The following is a 24,541-nucleotide window of genomic DNA, read 5'->3' as shown; positions in this document are numbered from 1 at the left end:
ATGGGCTGTGAGGTCAGTTCCTTAATCATAATTATGCAAATTCCCATGACCATTGATCAACAATCACTGACCAAAACCCACTGATCAAAGAACACTGATCAATGGCCATGAGTACCATTCACAGAGAGTTGGGGAATGGCTGCAATCACAGCATTGTAAGATGGCGAAAGATGTACCCTTAGGCCGCCTCCTCGAACTCCAGTGGGAGTTTCCCCCCAAAGAGGGACAAAGGACCCCCTGATGATCCTCTACCTAATCACATGATCCAAGGTGTGAAAGCGGGTGTGGGTCACAATCAGCCAGGGTTTCGGGTGAGCTCATTGTGAAACCTGGCCCCACCCTATCATGTGATTTCCTGAGGTCAGATGGTGCAGGATGTGAGTGGGCATTGAGGTGTCTGGGAAGGGATCTGAAAACTGGATTATAGATGGCAGACAGTTTATGTTGTAAACCACCGCCTGTGTTCAAAGATGGTTGCTCACAGTGGACGTAAATGGCTTCTTTCTCTCCTCTTTCAAACCATCTGTCCTCTCTGTCCAAATTGTGAACGTTGGCATCCTCGAAAGAGTGACCTTTGTCCTTTAGATGCAGATGAACTGCTGAGTTAGTCATTAATATACCACTGCATGGGCTGAGCTGTAGTTACATCGTAAGGTTTTAAAAACTGAGCTTTAACATGATACAAAGCATTAAAACATATTAAAAACACAACAGCCTTATTAACCCTCTGGGGTCCAGGGTGTAATTGGCCGTTTTTGACTACTTTTGATTTTACCTCTATATTTCACCGTTAAAATATTGTGGCGAGCTCAGACAAGGAGGAGACGGAGGTATCGTTTGGTCTTGCTTCCCGTGAGCTAGCCAGGGAGCACAGCCGTTTATTAACATAGGCAGACCAGCACACAATAACACCAACAAAAAAAAGGCGCTCTCTCACCTGGAAACACACGGGCGCAGAGAGAGCGTCACCTGTAACCATGGCAACAGAACAACAAAACACAACTGTCAAAACAAAACCCCGAACAGCCCTGACCCACTACATAGCCCCCACCTAAGGGGTCAGTCGTCCCCGACAACCCCATTACCCAACACAAAGCCCTGCAAATGTCCAGGTGTCTTCTTTTGGCGCACCGGCTGATCTCGACCGGCGGGGGAAAAGTCACTCGGATCAGAGCATGGGGTGCCACCAGCATCCCCTGCCCCGGCGTCCCCGAGCGGTCGGTATGGTGAGAGTCTGTCCTGGTGCAACACCACCATGCGCCCCGTGCCCGGCATACGGATACGGTACACCACTTCTGTTAGCCGCTCCACGACCTCCGCCGGCCCTTGCCAGTGACTGCAGAGTTTGGGGGACACTCCTCTCTTGCGAACCGGGCAGTACACCCAAACCTTGTCGCCAGGCATGAAAACCCCCCCTCAGCACTTGGTGTCGTAGGCTCTTTTCTGTCGTACTCCGGCGCTGCCCTGGGCCTGGCGGGTGTAGTCATGAACCACCTGCAGCCGCTCCCTCAGCCTCCTGTAGTAGTCCATCTCTGGCCCACCATCAATCTCCGGCTCGGGGGGGGACCCGAACACCATATCCACAGGCGTCCGGAGTTCCTGTCCAAACATCAGAGCGGCAGGCGTGCACTGGCTGGACTCCTGAACCGCAGTCCGATACGACCAAAGGACCAGGGGCAGATGTCGGTCCCAATCCCGCTGGTGGCGGCTGGTGAGAATGGCGAGCTGGGTGGCCAGCGTGCGGTTAAAGCGCTCGACCAAGCCGTTGCTTTGCGGGTGGAGCGGTGTGGTTCTCGTCTTCTCCACCCCCAGCCGCCGGCAGATCTCCCCGAAGACCTTCGATTCGAAGCTACGCCCCTGGTCACTGTGGAGCTCAGCCGGGACCCCAAAACGGGTGAAGTGCTAGGTGTGTGGCAACCTCTTCGTAGCTCCAGCCACTATGCCTCGCAGCTAGCCGGACTTGTGAGAGGTAGGGCTCTAGCGGGGTTAGCCCGTTGTATTTCGGTACCTTAGCTCGCGTTGTAGGCATAACTGCTCGCTGTCGGGGGCTTGGTGCGTCGGTCGACAGAGGCAGCCCATGAAGCATTGTCCTAGCGTCTGTCACGACGGGCCGCCGCCGTGGTGCGCTTGCCCCGTCGGGACCCGTCGGGGGACTTACATGGCCGTTCGCTTCCTCTCTCTTCAATCGCCAGCTTCCCAAGCAGCAAATGCTTTCCTCGACGGCTTGCTCCAGCCTCCGAATGTCTCTCTCCATTACGGCGAGGGTGAGCTATCCCACTTCTGACACCAATGTGGTGAGCTCAGACAAGGAGGAGACGGAGGTATCGTTTGGTCTTGCTTCCCGTGAGCTAGCCAGGGAGCACAGCCGTTTATTAACATAGGCAGACCAGCACACAACAACAACAGCAAAAAAAAAGGTGCTATCTCACCCGGAAACACACAGTCGCAGAGAGAGTGTCACCTGTAACCATGGCAACAGAACAACAAAACATAACTGTCAAAACAAAAACCCCGAACAGCCCTGACCCACTACAGTATGTTTATCTTGTCTTGTTTGGTATCATTATTTTAAGCACAACCTCAAATATCTGAAATTTCAGTTATTTTTTTCATTTTGGCATACTATATTAGCACAATTTATCTAAATTCAGACAAAAAATTCAAAATCCGAGTAGAAAAGTTATATTTTTCACTGTAAAACCTACAAACATGTTTAACGAATCATTTTCATAACTTGAAATGCAAATAGAAAGTTTTGCAAAAAACAAAGTTATATGGTACTATTTACCTAAAAATGCAGCCAAGGCCTCAGGCGTTTTTTTTATATAACCATTTAAATCTATTTACAGAAAAATCAGGTGTTCTGCATCAAATAAGAAGGCACACAAATTATTTGTGCCAGTCCAAAAAAATAATTTGTGTTCAGTATAAGACAGGGGAGAACAGCACAGGCCTAAACCCTGCAGGTCTGACAGCAGGAGGTGTATCAGTCCAGTTTTCCATGTGGAGACAGCGTTTACACTGGAGTCTGCCTTTTATGGCTTTTTTGGAGCAAATGTGACATTCAGCAGTATAACTGACACAGAGGGAGTCTTCGCCCAGGGCACCAAACAGGCTAGGACCGCCCCTGCGTAGGAGTATTGACGGTTCCAACGAGTCAAGCGACGGGGACCTCATCGGTCAAGTGGGATTTGTTTTTTCTCCCACTGAAGGAAAATGCAACTTGAGTTCGAAACTTGTATCGGAGCATTGGTGTCATCGGCCATCACCACTTGGTTTTAAACAGGTTTGTTTATAGGTTATAGCTGCAAAAGCTACGCCGTTTGATCGGTATGCAACTTTGACTTGCCGCGATCTTCGCATTACTTTTGTCACCATATTTTTTACTGTTAATGTTAATTATACTTTACAGGAAGTTTACTCCTGGGCGAAAAGCTTTACATGGACGCTAATGCTTCTTTAGGCTACTTGACGAAAGTGCTGCTGCTTTGCCTTACCTTTTTTTCTTCTGCTTAGCTTTCTGTTTTGCTTGTGCCTAGATCGTTAGTTAGCGTTAGAGTCGCTTTGTGTCTCAGGCACAGCTGACTGGGATCTTCAAGGTGACCCAGAAGGTTTGATTTTTGTGTATTGTTCCGGTATTTAAAGTCCCTTTGATTAATGGTGTTCTAACAATTATATACCATTTAAGAATTATATATGGGAAACTGTTAATGTGATTTAATGCGTCGAGTTATTCATTTTAGAGCAATTTGTGGGTGTTTAACAGCAGCACAGTACCAATCAGTGGGCCATCTGCTAATTTTTTTTTTTTTTAACATTTTGTTTGTGATTTGTAAATTCTTTTGCTACACCCCTTTTTTTCTTGTTGTAGATCACCACTGTGTTTCTTCAATAGACTTAACTGCAGAGGGTACATTTAATTTTCATGAGCTGGATATAATAATAACTTTTTATATATTTTGTTGTTGTTTTTTTTGTTTTGTTTTTTTGTGTGTTTTTGAAGGCCTAAAGCGAGGTGACTGGGTGCCTTGGTGGTGAGGCGTTCTGTGTGAGTGTGCTTAATTCTGAGCTTCATGTGTGAATCGGTGATTCTCTGGACTCCTGATCTGGCATCCCATTCACCCACTGGTAATTTATGGTTCTTTATTTGTTTTTAAATAGCTGCCAATAAACCATTTTACACTCTAAACCACATCTCATTCTGAAGTATGGTGAACTTGAGGGCCTTCCTGGTAATTAGCATATCTCTGAACTAGATATTTTCTGTGTGAAATTCCCATGGGGGTGTTAATATTGGGATAGCCAATTAAGCATACATCGGGTTAGCTGGCAAAATAATTACTCTGTTGCTGAGGTGAGAAGGAACAAAGTACAACTACACCATTATTGGAATAGAATTTTTATAGTATTTGATTATTTATTGCCTGACAACTTTTACTCTCTACATTTTTGTACAAATATCTGTCCTTCCTACTCTTACCATTTTGAAAATTGGCTCGTCACTTTAGATTTAAATGATTAGAGAGAAATTATTTTTCCACCACTGTGGATTTTCCATGACTTCAGTATCTATTTACTACTAGTAAAGAGGGGCACATTTAATGGAGTAGCCTAATGTAATTAGTAATGTTTTTAATTTAATTGAAAAAGTTACTTTTTTTTTAAAAGAATTTGTTAATGAGGTAGAAAGTCAATGTTAGATATAAGCTGGAAACTATATTACTGTATTACCAGTTTATCTGATCCTCTGGATATGTCTAAACCATGCTTGGAATCAGCTTCAGTGTCCTGAGGGATGAAAAGGTTGTCATATTTTTATTTTAATGTACTCCTTTTATTTGTTTAAATGTTTCCAAATACTCAAGCACTGTTCAGTTGCAATTTTTAGACCTGAACTGCAACCAAAGAAGTTGAGTGTTACAGTCGTATTTAAACATATACCTGTGTCAATAACATGGACATATTCTTAACTCTGAACCTGAATAACAGGTTAATTCAACCACATAAGTGAAATATTGAGAGAAAGAATTATCTTTCATCAAGAAACCATTCATAATATAGCCTTGGTATCTGTTGTGAGAAGCATTTCCTAAACAAATGAACTCACCCTGCCCTTTAAACAAATGTAGGTAATGTTTGAAATGGGAGAATATTAACATGTATCACGTTTTATTAGTTTGTTGGCCAAGTCTGCAAGTTTACATTGTGTAGCTTCTGATTGTCTATTGTTTTTTTTTTTGTTTTTTTGTCTTAACCAGGAAGAATATGCGCCGTTAAAATGACTCATTCATTTTTTTTTTTAGAACTACACAGGCATGCATAGTGTAGAAGAGTACATGTCTGTACGTGATTATCCCTGTCTGCTTTGGGTGTGGTGACTAAAGCTTTCTGGTTACCGTGAATGTGTTACAGTACACATTCACGGCACCAATTCTTGAACACATAGCATGATAGCAAGGTTTTAGAGCTGCCAGCTTCATTTGGAAGGTAGGGTAAAGGTAAGAAAAATCTTTAATGATTTGCAAATGACAAACTGAAGTTTTTATTGAAGTTAGTGTCTGGTTCTTTACATGGAGAAGGCTATCTATTTTATTTGCTCGATCAGCAATGAAATGGCTTAAATACATCACATTCCATGATTGAAAAGTGAATGTAAGTCCCTAATTTACAAATAGTTTAAGCTAAGACAACACTGAAAAATGTTTGTTTTGTTTTTACATTCATTAAGGTGAAGCAAAGTTAAAGTGTGAAGATGGCAAACAGACCAGCCCTGACCACTGCTGAAGGTGGAGAAGCAGATGCAAGGAGTAAAATCAGTGATCCCTTCTCATTTTTGGATGTCCTCCATGCCAATCAGTTTGAAGGAAAGTTTGTTGAACTGCAACACGCTGAGCAAGTGGAGGAAAACTTTTACAGAGGGGCCCCACCGAACTGGCTAAACTTCTATATCAGCGAACAAGCAGTGTCAGATGGCACTGCAACTCCTTTTATCAAGCGAGATGGATATGAAACCCTTAAAGAACAAATTCACCTGAGAAGAAAAGGCCCTGGGACATCAACAATTAAACTATTCCATCAACAAGGATGTGGGGGAACCACGCTGGCTATGCAGGTGTTGTGGGACTTGAGGAAAACCTTCAGATGTGCTGTTTTGACAGGCTCAACAATAGATATCACAAAAATTGCGCAAGATGTGGTCAGCCTTTTTACAGCAGGTAGTCATGGCCACCAGAAAACTGTACTGTTGTTACTAAATAATGAGTTAATTTTGGACATCCTCCAGGACAGGATTATGGAAGAGATTGCTGAACAGGACAGAGATATAGATATGGCGGTGGTCATTTTACTCAACTGTGTGAGAAGCAGTGACGAGCTTATCCATCAAAAGGACTGTTCTTACGAACTGAAACAAAAGTTAAAGAGAAAAACAAGAGACACTATTCTTCTTAAAAATGCTCTCTCACACAGAGAGCAAGCAGACTTTGATATGAAAAAAGAAGAGCTTGGCAGAAGATTTGGTGATCGATGCAAGCAGTTTCATGGTTTTAACATTCTGCAGTCTAATTTCTCTCAAGACTACATCAGGAACGCATGTGTTACATTAGAACATATCAAAAGAACAAATAAACCTCGGAAGACACAGCTTGCCACCTTCCTGTGCCTGCTGAATGCCTACGTACCAGGTTCATATCTCCTGGAGTCTCAGTGCCTGGACTTCCTCAGAAACGAAGGTGATGATGACTGTTCACTGGAGGATCAAATGCAGCCTTTCAGTCATCTGATCATCACCTTCCAACAAGATGGAAGATCTGAAACAAAAGTCTGCATGGCTCACAATATGATAGCTCAGTATTGTACTGAACTGTTGGCTAATGCGGGTGTGACCAGAAGTGACACAACAAGACACTTCTTGAACAGTTTTTGCAGAAGTTATGTTCCTCCATATTTACTTGGTTTTGTCAGAGACATACTAACTAAAAGAGAAATAAAAAAAGAGGACCAAACTGATGGCATTAAAGAGAGGAAAGAGAAGTTTTCCAGACTGATACTACACATTACACAGATGGAGAGCAAAATTGAGAGCGTGTCAGTTTTGAAGGTGGCCTCAAAAATGTTTGATCAGAATCCATTTTTTCCACAAACTCTTTCACGTTTTTATTATATAGAACTAGAAGACTACAACAGTGCAGAAATTTGGGCAAATAAGGCAAAGCAGAGGGATCCCCGAAATTCATTTGTTGCAGATACACTAGGCCAAGTCCATAAGAACCACCTAAAGAAAATAAAAGATTTTGCCAAACCAAGAGAAATTTTTCAACTGGCTCAAAAAGCCATTGAAGCTTTTGAAGAGGAAGAGCAACTTGCTGAGAATGAACACATGAAAGACAAGCAAGGGGATGGGAATACAAAAGTCTCACATGCTTTAAACACCAGAGGGCAGTTTGGTTATCTGGAAGTATCCGGCCTGTTGTATGACAATCTTATCAAGCATAATGAACTTTGGGAGAAAGTTCTCACAAAGACTGTGTCACTGGACTCTGTCAGGAAATATCTTGGAGATAAGAAACTTTTCAGGTTTAAGGACCTAATAACCAACCTCAGAGACATGGTTGAGAAAAAATTTGAATTTTTCGACACTTTTTTCACGTATTCAGAGTCTTTGAAACAAGATGATCGATCCTATCTTTCTACAATGATGGCAGAATGCTACAAAAAATATATTGGAGATGCAGAACCAAATGATCAACTCCAAAAAGCCTTTCACAGACTCAAACAAAAACTGGCTGTCACTTCTCCGGGAGTACTTTCATGTCTTGAAAGATGCACTAGATCAGACACCAAGGACATTGCCATGTGGTGGAAAGAAATCTGTCAACACAAAGATTATGCTAGATATGCATTTCCCAACTTCATTCTGGCCAATATCATGCTGATAAATATGAAAGAAACTCCCCCCAGCTCCGACTACCAGAGCATCTTTACAGAGAAAATGCCACTGGCTCCTGAGATGCCACCCGAGTTTCACATGTTAGCCCTGCTGGTATTTTGGCCTACAGATGGTGAAGACAAATTAGCCTATGACCTCCATCATTTTATCAAAAATATTCAGCGTTCCTATGAACAAGAATATAAGTCACTCTTTCAATCAAGGTACCTTCGGCCCCTGTTTTTTCTTGGACCGGGTCAGGGTCTGAACAGATTTGTTCACAGACGAAACCTTGAAATCTTGTGGACTCAAGATGCACTGAAAGGCTCAAACACAAACTGGAGGAATGACGATATTTTCAGAGATCCAGCAGTCCAAGGCAAACTCCTCAGAGTTGAAGGGGTAGTGAGAAATTACAGGCTGTATGCAACACTTGGTGGCAAAGAGATTGACTTGGATGTCGACCGAAGAGACAGCCTCTGGAAATCAGGCCATGTGTTCTTTTATCTTGGATTTACAATTGGTGGTCCTGTTGCTTACAGCATTCACAGAAGAACTGAGGGTAAGAAAATTAAATTACTAAAATCCTTACCCGTAACAAATTAAAGGCCTTCATTATACAGTATAATGATGTTTCACATTGTAATAACAATAGCTGTTTTAATATAGGTAGGGTAGTTTGATCATTTTACATCACCAGATGTTGCCTGCTCCTTTGAGATGCTCTGCTAGTCCTTTGCTGCATTCGCTTTTAGTTGTTGATTGCTTGCTGGTCTCTTGATAATCAGTTTTGCCTTTAATACTTGAAAAGCTTTCTCTGTTGGATTAAGATAAGGTGACTCATGTGACCAATGAAGAATTTCCCATTTGTTTGAGAAACTGGAAAAATTCTGTTATCATTCACTTTACTGTAGTTGGTTTTTTATATATCTTTGTCCAACTGAAAGTTGGCCCTTGGGCAGACCCAGTACATGCTGGAGAGATTATCTGTCTCTCGGGTGTTCTGGGAACGCCAGCTTGTTCCCCTGGACAAGCTGGAGAAGGTGGCCAGGTAGAGGCGGGTCTGGGCTTCTCTGCTTAGGCTGATGCCCCCCAATCTGGCCCCGGATAAGCGGAAGAAAATGGATGGATGTCTTCTCTTTTTAGTGTTCCGCTTTTATTAATGTTTTACCACTGATGGAAATTGTTTTTAATGTACTTATTGTTTAGAAATGTAAAAGAACATATATGATTAACCTATAAAGGTGGAGAAAAAAAATTCAATTTGAACTTTACTTGAAAAGGGCCGCCTGAGAAACATCTTGAAGCTTCTGGCAATGAAATGGTAAGATTGCTGTCATGTTATGTTTTCTCTGTTTCTGTGTGTGTGTGTGTGTGTGTGTGTGTGTGTGTGTGTGTGTGTGTGTGTGTGTGTGTATATGCATGCATGTATGTATGTATGTATGTATGTATGAGATAAGAATACACAAACACACAAAAAAAACCTGCGCTGTGAGTTTAGTACATAAGTTGCCATGTAAAATTGAATTTTACATGTTTGAATTCCTGTTTTTCTGGGTTTTATGAGCTTGAAACCCAAATTTTGTACAAATAAACAACTAAGTAATTGAAATTGTTTAAGCTGTGGGGCCTGAATCTGCAATCTGTGAAAGTTTAATGTTTTGAATAGAATTATGAAAATAAACTTTTCCATGATATTCAATAACAACAAAGTGTGTGTGTGTGTGTGTGTGTGTGTGTGTGTAAAAATATGTAACAACAACAAAAAAAAAAACAGGACTCCACTGACTGGACTAAGTTGAAACCAGAAGTCATGATAATGGATGATATCCAGACTTACAGGTAAAGGTTATAAGTAAATTTAGAAAATGAATAAATAAATAAAAGAGATACAGTGAGCTTTTGTTATTTGCTTTGGAGTTGTGCTTTTTCTGTTTGTGCATGTGAACAGAGCAAAACTGAGCATTTTGTCTTGTCTATTCAAATTCAGCCTACAGTCTGAAAGCGGGAAATATGAATGCAGTGAGTCTGCCTTGCGTTGGGTTTGTAAGGAAAGAGTCTGCTTCAGATTCCAGTTCAGCTCATGGGAACGATTCATGAAGAAGCTTGTATGCATGGAATACATACCAGCAGGACCCCTAATGGACATCAAAGTCACAGATGGGAATATAGAAGAGGTCTCTCTGCCACACTGGATCTATATAGGTAAGCAGTCATAAAAAATATTTTCAATTCAGTTTTCTTTAAATAGTGCCAAATCAAAACAGTTGCCTCAAGACACTGTATATTGTAAAGTAGACCCTACAATAATACATTCAGAGAAAAACCCAACAATCATATGACCCCCTATGAGCAAGCACTTTGGCAAAAGTGGGAAGGAAAAACTCCCTTTTACCAGGAAGAAACCTCCGGCAGAACCAGGCTCAGGGAGGGGCGGGGCCATCTGCTGCAACCGGTTGGGGTGAGAGAAGGAAGACAGGATAAGTGCTCTAATAGGGTGATATGGTACTACAAGGTCATTAAGATAAGATGGGGCCTGATTATTTAAGACCTTGTATGTGAGGAGCAGGATTTTGAATTCAATTCTGGATTTAACAGGGAGCTAATGAAGAGAAGCCAATATAGGAGAAATATGATTAATGTCAGAGTTTTACCCCTGATACTGCTGGATAAACAAACTCACTCAGGAACGAGGTCACACAGAGCTCAAGTTTTCACTTGCAAGAGGGAAGCAGTTGTCTCCAACCCACTTCAACTTTTCCCCTGCAGGTTGTTTTTATTGGTTACACACATGAATATTCATGAAGCTTGTTGCTGTATTACCTATGAGAAATTACTATATATGGTTACAAACTGTAATTGTGCAAGCATGGTTATACAATGTGTGGTGTTATATGATGGGAGTGCAGCTCTCCCAGATTGTTGTCGGTAGAATCTGTTCTTCTCAAGGCTGCTTGTTCCCCTTATCAAGGTTGTGCACATACTCTTATGTGTGGGATACATAGATAGCAAACAGAAGCATTCTAGCTTTTTAAATGGCAATCTACAACACATACATTAAACCTAACATTCTTCCCTCCTGTTTGACATTTTAAAAGCTTGTTGTCAACTATCAGTACAGCATCACTTGCAGGTGCATTTTCAATGCTTACTTCATTTGAACACAATCTTTCATGCCCTTCTCTGGGTCTCCCTGGGCTAATGCGTAGTAAATAAAGGTATTAGTTACCATCCTTTGTACCATGCTCTTAATGCAAGAGAGAATACAGGTCACCGCAACAAACATAGAGTAAAACAACAAATATTGGGGGCAAGATCTTCAGTAGCATATGTCACCAGGGTCCAGAAGTCAGCCATGCGAGCCCATCCTATGTTGAGGCTCCTGGCGTGATCTGCCACAGACCTTTGCAGCACTGTTAATTCTTTAGGGCCTCATAGTTGTTGCCGCCAGTGGAGTATCCGTCTGGAATGGATGTGCAACACGTCTCATCAATTAGCTTACACACCTCACCTTGGGATGCTGTTATCAGGTCCAACGTCAGTCTTTTTTGCAACACCATCGTACGTATCGTCTTCTGTTCCTCTGCCAAGGCCGTTCCCAGGACCTTGGTAAGATTTATATGCCTCAGGAGTGCATGTCTGTTGATTTCCACGTGATCACTCAGTTTTACCAAGGCACACAATCCTCCCCAACCTTCTGGGAGTAACAGGTATGCTTTGTGTCCAAACAGCACATACCAATCCGCCAGTACTCCTGTTCCTTTCATACCTGGCACAGTTTTGACACAGAATGTCTGAGTTTGTTTATGTCCTGTCAGTGGAAGTCGGTAAAAGGTGTTAGATCAGCCAGCCACGCCATCCTTGCTGCTGACTAAAAGCAAGGGAGTCATTGATTTCTTCACCGGGTTTGAGATTTTTTTTTGTTTTGTTTTGTTAAAGAAATTAAAAGGAAATTGGATCCAGCTGTTTGTTTTACTGCTGCTATGCTGCTCCCTCTGGTTGAGTCATGACCACGCCCATGGCTCAAAATTTCAGCAGCAGTCTTGTAGAAGTGTTCATGATGCAAATGACAACAGCAATGACACAAAGGGAGACTCTCTGTAGAGTGTCAACCTCAGCATGGCACAGTGAAAAAGCATTAGGTGATGATCCTTGGGAAATTGCCGTCAGTCATTTCCCTTCACCGCCATAGCTTCTGGTTTCTGTGTTGTTTACAGAATCATGATACCATCCCTGAACTTCCTCTGTGCTGTCGATTGGAGCTTGCATGCTCCCCTCATCCTTCAGCCCATTCTGTTGTCCACCATCTCCTGTCGATGTTCTCTAGGAAGCCCAGTGACACAGCTCTCTGCAGGTCTTCAGGTGGAGGCGTTCTCCACTCCTCACTGATCCTCTTGTTGCCTCTGTCATAGCCTCAGTCTGCATCTGCATCTCAGCCTCTTCTTCCATCACTTAACCTCATTCCACCTGTATTTTAACCCCCCCCCCCCCCCCCCCCAAAAAAAACCCCTCTATTGCCAGCTTCACACAGTTAGACATACACAAGGAAGTTGCACATTCTCTCTTAAAGATTCCCGGGGCTTGTCCCTCGGAGCAGCTGTACTCCAAGCCTGTAACCCTGTCATAAGAAAAACATTAGCCAGTGATTTTCACGTTAAAGTTGTTCAACTCCCAGCTCTGCTTGGAGCCTGTATCCTAGAAGACAAATCTGTAAGGTAAATCAAATTTCACAATTGCGAACAACTGTAGATCATAAGAGTAATAAAGTATTCAGCACTACAAAGACGAGTGTTATTTGCAGTTTCTTTTCCTTTTTTTCCAAGTCATTCAACCCACTACTATTGCTATAATGTGCCCCAAATCATGGATCATCCCATGCGTTTATTCCAAATTACTGTAATCAGTGACGTTCCTTAAATAATGTCACATTCTCATTTCATCACTATGAGCTCAATAGTAGTCAGATAATGAGCCCAACATTAAAAATGTCCTTTAATCACTGCACATGTGCTCTAACGTCACTAGTCTGTCCATGCTAAATCCTTCACAAGCACTCTTGGAGAAAAACAACACATTAGCCTTGGAGCGTCATGGAGGTCAGGCCTGGATCAACAGATTCCAGAGGTGCTGCTGTGAATCATGTGATCAACCCTACTTTTCTGTGAAAGGAGTGATACCAATTTTAACACAGTATGTGTTTCACAATGAATACACATGCTCACAGTAATATTCAACATTTTGAATGTTACTGTTACAAAACTGCAGTTAAAGGTTAGATCTGTAGGGCCCACATTGTCATGTGACCCTTTGGTTTCTTCCTCTGGACTCTGTCATTCTCCTGCTCCTGCAAAAACAGAGAAACACACATTCATATATCCACCCCTTTGTCACATCTGGGTGGAAGTGGAATTTTGCATTTTGGTGTTAAGTCAGGCAACTCAGTCAACTCCTGTCAGTCCAGTCAGGTCCCCATGTTTTTTAATTCTTTATTCATTGCTGGCAGTAGAATCTGTCGTCATATTAAGTTTCTCACTGTCAGCAATATGACGCCATTTCGAAAAGAAAAAGAAGAATTTACATCGGATTACCTCGCTGAATCTTTTTAGAGTGGGACTCCTTCTCTGATGGCGTCTCAAATAAGTAGCCTTCTCCAGAACCCATTTTAATTTGGAAAAGCTCACTTGCAACCATTTAGTTCCCCTTGTCAAGGTCGTGCACGTAGTCGTATGCGTGGGTTACATAGATAGCAAACAGAAGCATTCTGGCTTTTTAAATGGCAATCTACAACACATACGTTAAACCTAACAATTTCTCTTTCTAGTCCCTGTCCGTATTCTTGCTGCAGCATTTTGGATTGACTGAAGGCTTTTCAGGGAGTTTTTAAGACATCCTGATAATAATGAATTACAGTAGTCAAGCCTAGATTAATAAATGCAAGTTTTTCAGCATCACTCTGAGACAGGATATTTCTAATTTTAGAGATGTTGCACAAATGGAAGAAAACCAGTCCTACATATTTGTTTAATATGTTTTGAAGGACATATCCTGAGAATGCACATATCTGGTTAGATATCATATTTCTAAGATTTTCAGGGCAGAGTACAATAACCTCAGTTTTATCTGAATTTAGAAGCAGAAAGTTAGTGGTCATCCAGGTCTTTATGTCTTTAAGACATTGCTGCAGTTTAACTAATTGGTGTGTGTTATCTGGCTTCATGGATAGATAAAGTTGTGTGTCATGTGCATAGCAGGGAAGATGTATGCTGTGTCTTCTGATGATATTGCCTAAGTGAAGCATGTATAACGTAAACAGAATTGGTCCTAGCACTAAACCCTGTTTAACTCCATATTTAACCTGTGTGTGAAGAGGACTCTCCATTTACATGAACAAATTGGAGTCTATTAGATAGATATGGTTCAAACCACTGCAGTGCAGTACCTGTAATACCTACAGCGTGCTCTAATCGGATAATAGACTCTAATAGGATATTATGGTCAACAGTATCAAACGCTGCATTAGGATCTAGCAGGACAAGCACAGAGATGAGTCCACTGTCAGAGGCCATAAGAAGATCATTTGTAACCTTCAGTAAAGCTGTTTCTGTGCTGTGATGAGCTCTGAAACCTGACTGAATAAGCCATTCCTCTGCAGATGATCTGTTAGCTGTTTGACAACTACTTTTGAAGAATTTTTGATATGAAAAGAAGGTTGGAGATTGGCCTATAATTAGCTAAGACAGCTGGGTCTAGAGATGGCTTTTTAAGTAACGGTTTAACTACTGCCAGCTTGAAGGCCTGTGGTACATATGATCATACATGTGATCATATTTAAGATTGAAGAATTAATTAATGGCAGGACTTCTTTGAGCAGTTTTGTAGAAATGGGGTCTAAAAGACACGTTGATGGTTTGGAGGCAGTAATTATTGAAGTTAACTCAGAAAGATCAATTGGAGAAAAAGACTCAAAATTAATATCAATTGTACTGAAAGTAGCTGTAGATAATATTACATCTGTGGGATGATTATTGGTATTTTTTTCTCTGATGATTAAAATTTTATTTGTGAAGAAGTTCATGAAGTCATTACTAGTTAAAGTTAAAGGGATGGTTGGCTCAGCAGAGCTCTGACTTTTTGTCAGCCTGGCTAGAGTGCTGAAGAGAAACCTGGGGTTGTTCTTATTTTCTTCAATCAGTGATGAGTAGTAAGATGTTCTGGCTTTGCGGAGGGCTTTCTTATAAAGCAACACTACAACCACTATTTCTCCAGGCTAAATGATGATCTTCTAAATTTGTGAAACGCCATTTCCTCTACAGTATCTGGTGTCATATGTAGAGAGGAGGTAAAATTATTAACAAGATAATCGACCTCTGTTGGAGTAGCGTTCAGGTAGCTGCTCTGCTCTGTGTTTATACAGGGCATTGAAGAATATTGGATTATATGGGTGGATTATATTCTTAAACTTAGTTACAGCATCAAATTTGTTAACCCTTACAGCACTTAGGGTTAACAAATTTGGCCAGATTTTATTTCCTATTATGGATATGGAGATATTTATATGCATGAATGTTTGTATTTTGCAGGTAAAAATGCTGCATTGTCAGACTTATTTAGAGTTCTGCATGTGGACAGTTGTGGAGAATTTTTGGAGCAAGTGTCTGAAGTGACATCATCCCATGTGAAGTTAAAGAATCCAAACTTCTCTCCAAGAGGAGCCATGTTCCTAAAGAAACTGGGCATCTCTGTAAAGATTTTTGCAGATGTGTTAATATACATGAGAGTAAGAACTGGCCTCACGCTGCATGTTTACCTGGTCCCATGTGATCCTTCATTACAACAGGTAATATGATGTCACATGTTGCAGAAATGTTACAGAAAAAGAAATGGGGCAAAAATATCAACAAGGCAGTATATTGTTACATGGCAACGAATGAAGAGTTTTGGCTATAATTATTTGATAATTAGGAAAATTTGAAAGTTATAGCCATTTTTATGCACAGACTTTTATCCAAGGGCTCAAATTGAACTTTATTTGTGAAGAGCAATGAACATTAGCTACCTCGTATTGCTGAGACATAAGATTTTTGCAAGCTATCATGAGTTTGAAAGAGAGGGGCTACATGCTGTGATGCTAGTTTAGCCATGTTAGTGAGTTGCAAAATGTGGTTAAGCTAAGTCCACAGGTACACACTCTGAGGTGCAGTTCTCCATTTCACTCCCTTCACATTCTTCATATACAGTACATGTGCTCAGAGCTTTAGCCACAAACAGCCATTAGCTTAATGCATGTATTGTTTCCTTTTTTAAATTACATTTTTGAAAAGATTTTAAAAATCTGTTTAATTTGGAATTTGATAATAGTTTTTGAAATTACATTTTTATTTAGACTTTTTTGTATGATCCTTTTTTTTATTTGAAGTATTTATTAATGGTTTCATTATTCACAGTTATGTATTTATAATTCTTTATTTTCCATTAAATTTACAAATAATGCATAACTTTTACTCATGTCAAAGTAAAAGAAAATGAATATTAATTGGTAAATGAATTTACTAATTAATATTTTATTGCACAATTTTTAATGAAAGCATTTTCTTCCTTCCTTGCTTACAGGGCATTTAACTATTCAGTTACATTGATTGTCTACCATTAGTCAAATCTTTCTTTTTTTTTTCATCTCAGTATACACGTTTTCCAAATATTTTAACCATTTCTTATATGTCAGCAATGATCTGATTTCTTTCTTTCAGGGAGTAGAGAAAGAAGAGAAATCTGATGGATTTAGAAAAATCAGAAAGCCAAGTCCTACAAAGCCTTTACAGCTGGACAGTAATTTCTACCTGTCAACGGACTCAGACACAGCAGAAATCTGCCCAGATGTATGGATTATGTTATACGACTTATTTTCATTGCACCATAACATAGAAACGCACGAAATCTTCAAATTCTTCAAAATTTTGTCGCTGCAGAAACGACAACTCACATTAGAGTGGAGCAACAATAATTTCTTTGAGGTGGTCATTAGAAATTACACAAGTGACTTCAGGAACTTGACACTAAAACTTGAATGTGAAAAAAAGAAAAGGAAAGAAAAGGCCACCAGCTGGACATGCACTATTGGAACAGGTTAGTGGTTAACAGTCACTCTCTAAACTATCTAAACGAACTCTCAATAGCCACCATTTGACCAATATGATCACCATTTTATTTCAGATGACTATCAAAACCAAAGCAGTCACCAGGAAGAGGGTAAGTGGTTTGCTTTATGCAGTACCCACTTTTTTAAATACAGGTTTTACCTATCAGGACATTATAAAACAGTTGTCTGGTCCTTACCAGGTTCTGCGTTTAATTACAACCAAAGGTGGATAATTACACATTCACAGTAGGGGTGGGTTTCAATAATCGATTTATCGATTAAAATCGATTCTTGCTTTAATAAACCAATATCGATTCATTAAAATCCTGAATCAATTTTTTTTATAATGCAATATTTATTTGCTTTTAGAACAAAGGGAAACTGTCTTATACAAAACACCACAAACATATAATATATTGGGTTTCCCGAGAACATTACCCCAGACCTTAAGTCCCCTTTCTCCCCCTCCCCATACCCACCCTCCCTACCAACACATATCACATTTGCAGCATAACCATGACATTCCAATCCGGTCTTTGAGTCTGACGTCACTAGCCGTGTCTGGGCTTAACTCCGCTGCAGGTCCATAAATCAAACGATCACTGTGGCACTAAGGCTACGTTCACACTGCAGGTCTTAATGCTCAATTCCGATTTTTTGATCAAATCCGATTTTTTTTGTCTGCTTGTTCACACTACACATAAAATGCGACATCAAATGCTCTCCAGTGTGAACGCTCAAAGCGGCCCGCATGCGCAAAAGAAGATGTCACACACAACTCGCTCTGCTTAGACCCAGAGCAAACAATATTGTTTGACTGATGGCCCTTAATATAAAGACTTCGGACTTTATGTTTCCAGATTTTTTGCTTTAAGTTATTTTGTTATTTACATAATAATGTAGATGACCTAATAATGATCCTTTTTGCTGTTTTAGAGGAGCGGTGCTTCAAAGGATAGTTGCAGATTTCTGTCAGAATCTGCAGAAAATACAGTAAAAATAAAATGTTCACATTTCTCCAACGTTGTCTTCCCAACAGTTTCACCGGATGGTAGGAAATCATTCGCGATGTCCTATCGGGTGCTTCTCCGGCGCTGATAATTGGCGTCTGTCTTGTGTCAGTGACGTAAAAGACGGATTTAATGCGACTTGACCGTTCACACAGCAGTCGCTTTCTAAAACATCGGATACGTATCGGATTCAGTACCACATACGAAAGTGACCCAGATCGGATTTGAAAATATCGGATTTGTGCCGTTCACACGGTCATACCAAGATCGGATACGGGTCGCATAGGGGTGAAAAAATCGGATTTGATGCGCTTTCGCCTGCAGTGTGAACGTAGCCTAAGAGTTGAAAAACTGTCTTAAGTCTTTCATCTGTAATAAAAGGATCAGCGTTCTGCTCTACCAGGTGTAACAATTGAGTTTAACAATCAGGCTTCCATGTAAACGGAATTTATGACATTTAACGGAGTTAGAAATTAGCAGGAAGTTAGCTTGCTAGCTTCCATCTAAATACCATATACCATGTCCTGACTGAGGGATTTTAGAAACAAATTCAAATGTACAGCTCTGCTATCACTTCCGACATAAATGAAGACAGGAAACTACACAGCAGTGACGTTTGAAGGGTTACTGAAGTTTGGCTAGCTGGTATATAACGATGTGCTACGTGACCGCTAGCGACACAGCTATGTTAGCATAATATAAACACGCTAATTTTTTTTTCCACTCTATAAAAGTTAACGTGAGGAGTCTCGGTGGTCAAGAACAAATGTAACTGTATGGCAGGATGCTGTAAACGGACCAAACTTCAGCCAGGAGAACAACTGAGACAATCCATCCACAATACGAGGTTGGACATTCACATACTGCTGCATGGACTGGGCTGTAGTTACATCGTAAGGTTTTAAAAACTGAGCTTTAAAATGATTAGCAGTAATAAAAGCCGAGAGAGGCCAACAGTGATCACTGACTGTTTTTAGGAGCTTTTTGAGATTAAAGAAGAAGAAAGTACAAAACATAAAGCCATATTAAACACAGACTAGTTTAGGCCCGGAATCAGGATTCGTCATGTCATTACTTAAAGACCGGATGACACTACAGGTTAACCCAGTGGTTCCCAAACTTTTTTTGCTGGGCCCCCCTTTGTTTTACAAGAAAAATGCAGCTGTGGGATACTGTTTGTCCGTGCTTTGAACCGGGGGAACAAATCGTGGCAGGATCAGCCTGATATCATTTGTATCCCGCTGTAACTTTACTGTACAAAGAGCTAACATCTCCAAAATGTCAGGAGTGTCATTACAAGAAGTGTTTGTGAACTAAAAATCAAGAATGTGGGATTCTGTTTGTCCATGATTTGGAGAGCCCAGCGCGTGCTCCTGATGCAGGGAAAACTAATTATACAGGGGAGACCTACCTTGGCACTTGTGCAGGTGAAACCAAAGGGAAGATATGCTTCAGCATATTTTCCTGTCTTTGGCTAAGAATGAAGTTGGTTTGGAAACATATTCAGCGATGCTTCATCTCCTGATTTGCGTTTGTGGAGGCGGCCAGTGCTAGCAGTGTCCAAGCATTGATTTTTTTGGTTTTGTTTTTTCCTTTTCATACCGCGCCCCCCCCCCCCCCCCCCCCGCAATGGCTCTGCGCCCCCCTAGGGGCGTGCCCCACACTTTGGGAAGGTCTGGTTAACCTAATAAACAAGGAGAAAGGTACAATAGATCAGTGATTTAAAACAAAAAGAGAATAACATGTATTAACTCCCTTTTGCACATTTCTGAGCAACCTTTTGGTCTCTCTAATTCCCTTTAGCCAGTTTTGGACTGTTGAGGGGTTTGCATGGTTGACCCTAGCTGAGGATAGTTCTAAGTACAAGATATCTAAAAAGACATGTAACCAGTGTTTCACCGAGAGATTATGTGGTGGTAGCCACCTCTGAACCACTAGTTTTTTGGCCGCAGTCATGCCTGCCAGTCACAATTTGCGTGCTTTCATTGTCATTGGAAGCCTAGAATCATCAAGCAGAAGATGTAGCAGTGGGTCAACAGGAAGACTGATATTTGTCAGAGATGACAATAGCTTTATTACCTTGCCCCAGAATAAAAACGCATCAGGACAGTCCCATAGAGAGTGCATTAAGGTTCCAACAGTAGCAGTCGAGCAGAATGTGCAGTAAGGATGAGAGGTTATTTTTATCTGGAATCTCTTCTGAGGAGTTAAGTAGGTTCGATGACATATAATGGATAAATTGGTGGCCGGGATTCTTTGATGAACTGGCGACATTGGCCCAGATTGTGTTCCAGGCTATCTTCTCCTGTTGGTCCGCCAGATCTTTTTGCCATTCTTTTTTTTTTTTTTTAACCTGTCCCGTTTGGCTCTTTTGCCATCAGAATTATTGTCTAAAGGCGAAGAAAGATGCCCAACGGATTTACTTTACCAAATGGACCATCCCAGCCTTGCCGTAATGGTCCATTTGATTCACCTTTTATTGTTTATTTTATTTTCACTTGCTGAATACGGGACAGACTTGACTGGGGGAAGGAAAGGGGAGAAAGAAAGAGGTAAAGAAAAACAGTGGGGAAGAGGGACGGGGAAAAAGGGCAAAAAACCAAAAACCAACAGAATAAGCAGACAAAAAATACATATATCGATCACCTGGATCACCTGTTGAGAAAGAAAGAAGAAAGCAAGCAGAAGAAAACGAGAGTAATAAACATCATCACAATGATCTATGGGAATATGACAGTAAATACTAAATATTAAACATTATTGTGCAGCACGTAAGATCGACAGCGCACAGTGTGCTTTGAGGTAAGAGCCAAAAAGGGTGTAGTTTGTGTGTGATCACCTGTGTGTACACCTGTGAGCATGGACGCGCTTGGTTTTTTTTTTTTTTTAAAAGGTTCCTTCATGTAATGATCTGCTAGATGGTGTGGGGGGGCCACTGCCCCGTCCTCCAGGGCATGACGCAGGTATGGAGGAGATCAAAACTCCAGACATCCAGAGGCCCCCAGAACACAAGAGACCAAGGAAGACCAACAGAGGGGCAGCCGCGTCACTGTCCCAGAAAGAGCTGAGGAGAGTCCCAGATGAGGGGTGACTCAGCAGCCGCGGAGCAGAAGTCAGGGGGGTTGCAGTGACGTGCCCGTGAGCTCCGCCGGCAGCCAGCTGTGCCTGAGTGACCGAGCTCCGGGCCGAGAGGCCGAGGGCACCCCGCCTCCGAAGTGGCCCGAGCGAGCCCCAGGCTCCAGGCCCCAATAAGCAGCCGCCAAGGAGTGAGCCGGTGTGTACCTGGGCGCCCACCCCCGGACACACAGAACCACCAACGCACCGATGTCTGAGGGCGTCCGCCACCGGCAGGGGAAGTGGTGGGGGAGATAGGCCTCCAAACCTTGGAGGGCCTGAGATGTCCCCAGAGAGGTGGCGTCTGATACCCAACCTGACATATAGACACAGACATACAGGCACACACAGATACAAACATCCATTCCCACCCTCATGCTCTCATAAGCAATTATTCCACACTCAACCAACGTGGAGACAGACATAAAGAGACGCTGTACACACAATCACTCTCCCCAAGCGTACTCTAAGAACCGGGTCTGGGTACCCTTGCCCCTGGAGGGGGAAACTGCACCCAGACCAAGGTGGTGTTACCCTTTTCCCTGCGGTGGGGAGAAGCAGACCGCCCTGACTCCGTAGCAGCAGGGAGGCCCCACATTCCAGACCCCAGTCGGACGGCCAACTCCTCCTCCCAGCCCCCCAGCTCCAGCAGGCCGCAGAGAACGGGGGTGTGTGAAGACTCCAAACCTCCCTCCACCCGCTCATATGTAGTGTTGATGTATGTGTGTTCTAAGGTGCATTTAAAACCCAGGAGGACATGGAGCTACCTGCCAGAGCAGCAGGTAAGCGCATAGCCCCTCCTGCTAGCCCTCAATGTCTACGTGTATTTAAAATTGAGAGGTGGGCAACGACGCCAGGGGTGAGGTGTACACCCTGATGGTAATTTGGATTTGGCCCAGATTGTGTTCCAGGCTATCTTATCCTGTTGGTCCGCCAGATCTTTTTGCCATTCTTTAATGGAAAGTTCCTGCGATCTTAGCTGCTTTAATAGATTCATGTAGATAAATGAAACTAGTCTCTTAGGTGAGTTTTGCACCAGCTCTACAACTGGGTGTAATTTTAAAATGTCTCTCCACTGAATATTATGCCATTTGAGTACCAAGCGTAATCTAAAATAATGAAATAGGGACTGCTGTGGGACTCTATAACAAGTAACCAGCTCCTGGAAACTGCGCATTGAATTTGAACTATTTAAATCCTCTAACACCTGGATAGGGCTTTGAGCCCATGGGCCTTTAGCGAAGGTTTTGGACTCAGTTAGCAAGTGATAATTTTGCCATAAAGGGGTGTGCTTGTGCCACTTTGTCACTCCACCTAAGAACTTTTCCGCCTGTCTGAATGATTTCAATAAATACGAAATTATGGGCCCCCATCGCAACAAGCACTGTTTAAGTGATATCCCAGAGAAAAGAAAGTCTTGTAGTCTGATCGGGGTTACAAGGTGTTTTTCGATGTCCAACCATGAGGCCATTGCATCGGGATCCAACCATTGCCTGATATGTTTCAACATGAACGCCAAATGATATAGTTTGAAGTTTGGGACTGCCCATCCTCCTTCTGGTCTGGATTTTTGTAATATATCCCACTTTATACGTGAACGCCTGTTATTCCATAGGAATGACTTGAGCAGGGAGTCCACTTTTTTTCCAGTAGTCGACTGGGGGGGCTAAAGGAAGCATTGAACTTATAAAATTAATTCTTGGTAATACATTCATTTTAACTACAGTGATCCGAGCTGGCACTGACACGTGCAGGGGCGTCCATCTATTAACGTCCTTTTCTATCTTTTTTAGAATATCACAATAGTTGTTTTTAAAAATAGAGGCTATAGATGGCACACTCAGATTTCCTGAGGTTAATCTTAAAACCTGACAGCTTACCAAAAGTATCTATTATATTCAATAGTGTGGGTAAGGTCAACTGGATATCCGTCATGTATACCAAGGCATCGTCAGCATACAATGAAATATGGTGTTTTGTACACCCTATAGAGACGGGGACAAAGGTGTTGTTTTTGACGTATTGACAGTGCTAAGGGTTCTAGAAAAAGGTTAAATAGGAGTGGGGAGAGTGGACGTTCCTGCCTTGTCCCACGAAATATGCTAAATGTAGGCGAGGGAATTCCACCAATACAGACACTGGCTGATGGCTCGGTGTATAAAACTTTTATCATCTTAATCAATTTTGGGCCGACGTTAAATTTTTCTAGTACTTTCCATAAAAACCTCCACTCCACTCTGTCAAACGCATTCTGGGCGTCCATAAAGAAAAGACCAATCAGAGATCAGGACCTACTAGATTCATCAGTAATATGGAGGAGCCGCCTGATGTTGTCAGAGGCTAACCTGCCTTTCATGAAGCCAGTTTGATCACTGTGAATCAGCTTACCCAACACTTCCTCAGGCATACAGCTAATACCTTAGCATATAATTGATGTCTGCATTTATCAAGTAAATAGGTCGATAGTTACTGCACTCCAGAGGATCCTTACCAGGCTTTGGCAGGACTGTTATTATAGCTATATTAAGGATTTTTAAAAATGCATCCTTATCGATAGCATAGTTCACTGCCTCTAACCATAGTGGCCCTAATAAATCACAAAATGCCAAATGTAACTCAGAGGGTATACCGTCAATACCTGGTGAGTGACCTTTATTAGTAAATTTGAGGGCGTCATGTAGCTCTTGCATGGGGATGGGAGAATCTAGAGTTTTTATGTCTTCTGGAGAAAGGAAAGGTAGGTGAATGGAATCAAAGAAATCTCCCAGTTCTTCCTCAGATGGTGAGCATTCAGATGAATATAACTGGGAAAAATAAATTCTGAAGGTATCAGCGATTTCTGGGGGTGAGGGCAGTAATTTCCTATGTGCTCCAAAAACAGCAGGGATGTTTATATTATGTTCTTGCTGTTTAATTTTCATAGCTAGAAGTCTGTTTGGTTTACTACCTTCTGAGTAACATTTCTGTTTAGTTATATGCATTAGATATTCTACTCTCTGTTTAAACAGGTTTTTAAATTCAGATTGTTTAAGTTTCAATTCAAGATCCTTCCCTTCAGAGTATCTGAGATTAAGCTCATTTTCTAATAGTCAGTATTCTAATTCTAGGCATTTTATGTCACCTTCTCTTTGTTTTTTGCAATATGAGGAAAACCAAATAGAATTGTTTCTCAAGAAATCCTTGATGGCAGCCCAAATGTACATAGGATTAGGGACGCTACCAGCATTAATCCCGATAAATTCCTCCAGTTTGGGTCTTAATTGATTGATAAATTCTTTGTTCTGCAAAAACGTGACATTAAATCGCCATCTGTTTGGTTTGCATCGAGCAGGGAAAAAATTAAACCGACCAATT

At 41.6% G+C, this 24,541-nt stretch overlaps 1 protein-coding gene across 1 annotated transcript in view; it reads left to right on the top strand.

The window, feature by feature from the left end:
- The first annotated feature begins 8,384 nt into the window (after positions 1 to 8,384).
- LOC109197864 (NACHT, LRR and PYD domains-containing protein 1b allele 2-like) overlaps positions 8,385 to 24,541 on the top strand; it is a 48,451-nt gene continuing 32,294 nt past the window's right edge. Inside the window, exons 1-7 of the mRNA XM_019353621.2 lie at positions 8,385 to 8,489; positions 9,211 to 9,251; positions 9,918 to 10,132; positions 15,508 to 15,764; positions 16,675 to 16,803; positions 16,894 to 17,050; positions 17,138 to 17,173. Of these exons, the coding sequence (XP_019209166.1) occupies positions 8,385 to 8,489; positions 9,211 to 9,251; positions 9,918 to 10,132; positions 15,508 to 15,764; positions 16,675 to 16,803; positions 16,894 to 17,050; positions 17,138 to 17,173 (940 nt within the window). The remainder of the gene's footprint in view (positions 8,490 to 9,210; positions 9,252 to 9,917; positions 10,133 to 15,507; positions 15,765 to 16,674; positions 16,804 to 16,893; positions 17,051 to 17,137; positions 17,174 to 24,541) is intronic.

The sequence above is a fragment of the Oreochromis niloticus genome, linkage group LG3 (genome assembly GCF_001858045.2).
Source record: "Oreochromis niloticus isolate F11D_XX linkage group LG3, O_niloticus_UMD_NMBU, whole genome shotgun sequence".
Lineage (NCBI taxonomy): Eukaryota > Metazoa > Chordata > Actinopteri > Cichliformes > Cichlidae > Oreochromis > Oreochromis niloticus.
The sequence above is the reverse complement of the archived record's forward strand: the minus strand, read 5'-3'. Positions and strand labels throughout refer to the sequence as shown.